The 6,000-nt window shown below is 33.0% G+C and overlaps 1 protein-coding gene across 8 annotated transcripts in view; it reads left to right on the forward strand.

Moving 5' to 3' along the window:
* Positions 1 to 5,347, forward strand: part of LOC309868459 (C-type lectin domain family 12 member B-like) — a 28,293-nt gene extending 22,946 nt beyond the window's left edge. For 6 of the 8 annotated variants that reach the window (XM_082738354.1, XM_082738350.1, XM_082738351.1 and 3 more), the window contains 2 exons: positions 2,496 to 2,604; positions 3,569 to 5,347. In XM_082738354.1, the coding sequence (XP_082594480.1) occupies positions 2,496 to 2,604; positions 3,569 to 3,714 (255 nt within the window). In that variant the 3' untranslated portion in view covers positions 3,715 to 5,347. Of the gene's footprint in view, positions 1 to 370; positions 403 to 2,495; positions 2,605 to 3,568 lie in introns of those variants that run through there. The other 2 variants (XM_082738355.1, XM_082738357.1) reach the window with 2 other exon arrangements.
* Positions 5,348 to 6,000: the final 653 nt, after the last annotated feature.

Raw genomic sequence — 6,000 nt, forward strand, 5'->3', positions numbered from 1 at the left:
TTCTTGAATGTGGTTCATGCCTCTGTGATTTTTCCCTTTATAGTTTTATTAGCTGAGTTATTCTGTCCCTTTCGAACTCAACTAATCCAATTCACTTCTCAAGTTTCAGCCTCATTGCTTCTTTAAAATTTTGCTTCTAAACAAGCTCAATTAATGTCTTTCTCTTTCATATTCCCCACAGCATTACATTTTTAGTTAACAGCTATGAGTGCATCTGTTCTGTTAGAGTTTTAACTCTCTGAAGGTAGAAAACATGTCTTGCCCATTATTGTATATCCACTTATGATACTGGAAACACCTTAAGTTTGGCTGAAGTACCAGTATTTCTCAATATCTTGATTCTTTTTAAATTGTTTTTTCTTTTCTGTAGGCAAAGAGCATACTTAGAATGTCATAGAAGATATTTTTTATTATTTTAGTGTATTATTTTGCTAATTTACATTTTTAAGAGAAGAGACATCTGAATCAAGAGAAACAATTAACAGTTAAGAAATTAAGAAAAAATAAAGTTGTTTCATGCCACAACCTAATTGAAAATGAGGTATGAAGGAAAAAGCAGACTATGAGAATTTTAAGATTTTGTCTTGAAATTTTTCACAAGGAAAAACGATCAGTCATATATATGGTATTTTTGTGTTTGAGACTGATATTGAGTGTAAATTTTAACAGGTCAAATTTATGGTGCTTGTGAGAATGACATGGACATAAAATGCTTTTGGGGTTGGAGCTGAATGGGAGATGACTGTATTGAAGATTTTAAAAATTTGCCCTCCCATACTTTTATTAAACAGTCATTATCAAATATTTACTAATGATTACTATGTACTTCTACTATGTACAAGGTGAATTTAAGCCTGGTAAGTTTTGATCAATAAAAATAAAACCTATAGATTAGGTGATAATATCTAAAATAAATTAGTAGATTAAGAAAAGAAGAAGCCAAAGGATAGAATCCTAAATATCCACACTATAAATGGGGCAGGAAATTAGGAGAACTATCACAAGTGTTTAAGAATACCTGATTAAAGAAGGAAGGGGAACGAAGAAGGTGTAATACCAGGGAACTGATGGAGAGAAGTGTTTCAAGAATAATGTAATTTGAGATGCTTGGTCAGCTCAGTCGTTAAGTGTCTGCCTTCAGCTCAGATCATGATCCCAGGGTTCTGGGACTGAGCCCCACATCTGGCTCCCTGCTTGGTAGGAAGCCTGCTCCTCCTTCTCCTACTCCCCCTACTTATGTTCCCTCTCTTGTTGTCTCTCTCTCTCTCTGTTAAATAAATAAATAAATAAATAAAATCTTAAAAAAAAAAAAAAAAGAATGATGTAATTAACAGTGAAAACACTTCCAAGAGGCTAAACAGTACATACAAGTAATGACAAATACTATTCATTACATGCCTACTATAAGTCACAAACTGAAAAAGATGCTTTATTTAGGCACAAAACAATCTGTAGTATCAGTTCCATTATATCTAAATTTCAGGTTAGGAAACAAGTTCATAGAGGATAAGTAAATTTCTTAAGGTCACATGAATAATTAGCAGACCAAAGACTCAAAGCCTAGTTTGCCTATCTTCAAAGCCCAAGATAGGTTTAAAAGTAAAGAGTCAGTTGACAACTAAAAAATGACCCTGTCACGAGTATTACAAATGAAGTAATATGGGGTACATGCTGATAACATTATTATTTAAAAAAATATTTCTTAAGTTTTTACTTAAGTCTACAGCATGGAGTATATACTGAGGATATAACAAAAATCTATACCCTTATAAATCTTAAAGAAGCTTATAGTCTAAGGTGAATCAAGACAATAAATCAGTAATTAGCAAGTTATTAAACTGCAATGATTCTGTTACATATACCAAAAAAAAAAAAAAAAAATGAAAAGACAGTGCTCAAAGGAGATAGTTAGAAATGGCTTGAAATCCAAAGGACAAAGAAATGATAAAATCAATTTTAAACTCCAGATTTTCTCTTAAGCATCTTGAATGTTAATGGAAGATAAGCTATCTTTGATATCTTAAGAAAAAATTTACAGAACCAGGAAGGGTTTTCAAGACATTATTACTCACTTCAGGGCAGTGCCCAAAGAAGAGGGAAAGATTTAAAGAGTAGGTTAGAAATAGGTAAATTGGAAAAGAGTGGAGGGCCTCATTGGAAAGGTTAGTCCCAAATGAATGGGAGTCCACTCACAGTCAATGCAGAACCTCTGTCAGTACAGCCATGGTGGTGTCTGGAGGAATGGGGATTTAGCTCATCTGATGGCTTCTCTTTTTACCTATCATCTGCTCAGTGTTAGAGTGGGATGGTGTTAAGAGAAAGCTTGAGAAGAATAAAGATTTTAAAATTTTTGAGGGAAAGGGGACAAGGAAGCAAGAAATGAAAGGATTATTGAATGGAATTTTGATGATACTAATCTGCTTCTGTGGCACTTGAATTAGCTCTCAGTGGAACAAAGGAGCAATAACTGATTTTGTTGTTGTTGATGTTTATAGGTATTCTTTCGATGTTTTCCATTACCTATCCCCTGGGTGGATCTGGATTCTCCTTTCAAGAAGACAAATTGGGAAGAAGGAAGGGTTTTAAAATTTTGCATTGTGACCTGTGAGTTAACTTGCCACTTGCTTATTGTCAATACTAAAGGAAACCTAGTTTGTTAATTTTGAAGATGTCTCTCTGATAGCCACCCTCCATATGTGGTCAAAATGTGTCAAGATAGATAAAAAAAAAAATTCTGGGAGCCTTTTCCTGAAGCTCAGGCAATATTTTTTTCAGCAAAAAATCTGTTCTATATAGAAGGAGTTCATAGAATTAAGAACATGGAAGATAGAAATTCAGAAACTGTTACGCTTCCCTGTCCTTCTTTATACACCCCTATGCTTTCCTAAGCCCCTAAGGAATGGACAGAAGTTACAAAGACAAAGTCAAATCAAAGTCAAGGATAATATCTTGTGGAATATAAAATAGAATGGGAATCAGGGTAACCATATGATTTATTGACCAAACCTGAACATTTTAAGAATTAAAGGAGTCAATATCAATAATTGCACTACAACACCAAGCATGAATCTAAAGTGCCCTGGGCATACCCAGATTTTTCAATGGCTTCTTGGGTGAAATTGTCAATGAAAGACCCAGAGGTAGCTTTGGGCCATAGACAATTGAATACTTTTTATTTATTTATTTATTTAAAGATTTTATTTATTCATTCAACAGACAGAGATCACAAGTAGGCAGAGAGGCAAGCAGAGACAGAGAGCAGGAAGCAGGCTCCCTGCTGAGCAGAGAGCCTGATACGGGGCTCGATCCCAGGATCCTGGAATCATGATCCTGGAATCAAGGCAGGGGTTTTAACCCACTGAGCCACCCAGGTGCCCCTAGACAGTTGAATTCTATTAAATTCTTGCAGTAGTGTAAAAAATCACCATAGTTATTATCACTTTGGTCTTATTTAACTAAAATAACCTGACAAGAAAATAATAAACTTTGGCAATAATAGATTAGATTCATGAGGTAACGTTATGTTTCAAACTAAAACACATAATTTTTTTTTTTTTTCTGGTCACAGATTTGACACTTGCTGAAAACAGCAAAGTAAAAAACACAACAATGGGACACACACCAAATACAACTCAACTCCTGGAAACAAGCAGGGTTACAGAAAGTAACCAGAGGTCCAGAGATGGGGACAGGGTCATTCATGATGGGCATTAAGGAGGGCGTATGATGTGATGAACACTGGGTATTTTACACAAGTGATGAATCATTGAATATTATATCAAAAACTAATAATGTACTATATGTTGGCTAATTGAATTTAAATAAAAAAACAGTGAAGTATATGACATTCAAAAGAAATGACATGATTGGAAAATTTAATACCTTTAGTAGTTATCATATTTGTGAAAATAAAGTAGCTATATCAAATTTTCAATTGTAGCTAAATGCAAACATTCCTAGTTTATGTATTAGTGTGCAAGATAAAGGTGACCATGTAAGCTGAAACTTTGGAAAATCGATCTCAGAATCCAAGAGAAAATTTTTTGATTGTTTTGTGACTTTAAAAACTTTTTTTGTCAAAACATTAAAAATGTCTTACTATTGGTTATAAATGTGTAGAGAAGTGGAAAAAAGTAAAATAATACTACTTAATATGTTGTAATTCCAAATATTAGAAACATTGAATATTAAATTGGTTTCTCCCATTTATCAAGAGAAGCAAGAGGAATGGTATAATCCTTTTTGTGATACAGCTTACTCTACAGATTGAACATTTTATCCATTCCTTGGCAATTTGCTATATTCCTTTCTTTCTTTTTTTAAAAATTAAAAAAAAATTTAATAAATATATAATGTATTATTAGCCCCAGGTGTACAGGTCTATAAGTCACCAGATTTACACACTTCACAGCATTCACCATAGCACATAAGTCATTTTCCTTTCTAGGTTAGGATCAGCTTTTAACATTTTAGCTTTTGTGATGTCAAGACATGAAAGATTTCCAACAGTTCCTTTAATGTGAAGTTTCCTGTAGGCAGCTTCACCTCCTCCAGCATATCTCCCTTCCTCATTTTTGCCAAGAAATTATCTTCAGCAAGCTCTTCCATTCTTCAGGAATTTCAAAGTCCTCCGAGACTCTGAAATGATGGCAGTATCAATATTCTCACAGTCAGCTATTTCTTCTTTCTTATTATTACCCATTAAATAATGGGTAAATATTTTTTTGTTGTTATTGAAGTATCATTGACAGTTGTTTTGTCTTTAACTCTGTTTTTTATTTAAATCACATTCTGCAAAGTCATTCACATGGTGTGGAAAAAGATCTTGTCTCTTATAAGAATATTCTGTTACCTTCTGACAAGATGTTTGAATATTTTCAGCTGCATGCTTTTTATACTATTTCTTCTAAAACTCGGCTAAAGAAATTGCATGAGCTCCAGTTACAGAGTCAATAGTCTGCAAGGGTTTAAAAGCTTAAACAACTCCTTAGATTAATGAAGCTGTATTGCTGATAGAAAGCAAATTTTCATTTTTTCCCAAGATCTTATATAAATCAGGTTGATCTAGAGTATTATGTAACAGTAGAAGTGCTTTGAAAAAATAATCTTCCTAAAATATCTCTACAACTGAGAAGCAAAGAGGGAAAACAACTGTATGCTTTTCTATCAATATATAAATGAAATAAGAGATTCTCGGTGACCAATCATGGACAGACCTTGAAGGAATTGACAAGAGTGGTCATTTATCATAATGATCATCTATTACTTATGTAGCAGGGTGTTGTACTTTATGCAATTACTCACCATATATTGTAATAAATGAAAACTGAACTGTATTGTTGGGGAATGAGTGTTAATTGAATGAATTGTGACCACTGATATCTGTATATGGGAACCATGTAAAGCAAGAACTGTGTTTCCAATACAATCTGTTACTGCATGATTTGAATACCTCCATTGACTCCTGTATATTATAGCAATTTTTAAATTCAATTAACGTCTACCTTAATCTCACTATAATATTTGTATGGAATACCGGATATAGAAGTAATGACTTTGTATTTTCCCACAAGCTGCTCAGTATACACCTATAAGATATTAATTAAAAAATAATAATTTCTTATTTACTTTTAACTCAGATATTATGCAACTCAGTTAAAAATGATTCAGTGTTTGTTTAAAAACTGATTTCTCTTGTCTTCCTTTTATTAATATTCATTCTTTGTGCTACTGCAAACTTCATATAAATTTCAGAAATTCATGTTCCTAGGAACTTAGGCAAACAATTCATGACACTGGGGACTTCTAACATTTACTACATAATCATACTTCATATCCCTGTCTTTTTGTACAAGCACCTATTCATTTCCTAAGTGTGTCTTTCTGAATAATTATATCTGCTATCTTCATGGATAAGGAAAAAAATTGATAAACTTAAATAACTACTTCTGATTTAAGAAAAAGCAAGAAAAGGTGGTGGAAGAAGAGGAAAAGGAAAAA

The sequence above is a fragment of the Mustela nivalis genome (genome assembly GCF_964662115.1).
Source record: "Mustela nivalis genome assembly, chromosome: 7".
Taxonomy (NCBI): domain Eukaryota; kingdom Metazoa; phylum Chordata; class Mammalia; order Carnivora; family Mustelidae; genus Mustela; species Mustela nivalis.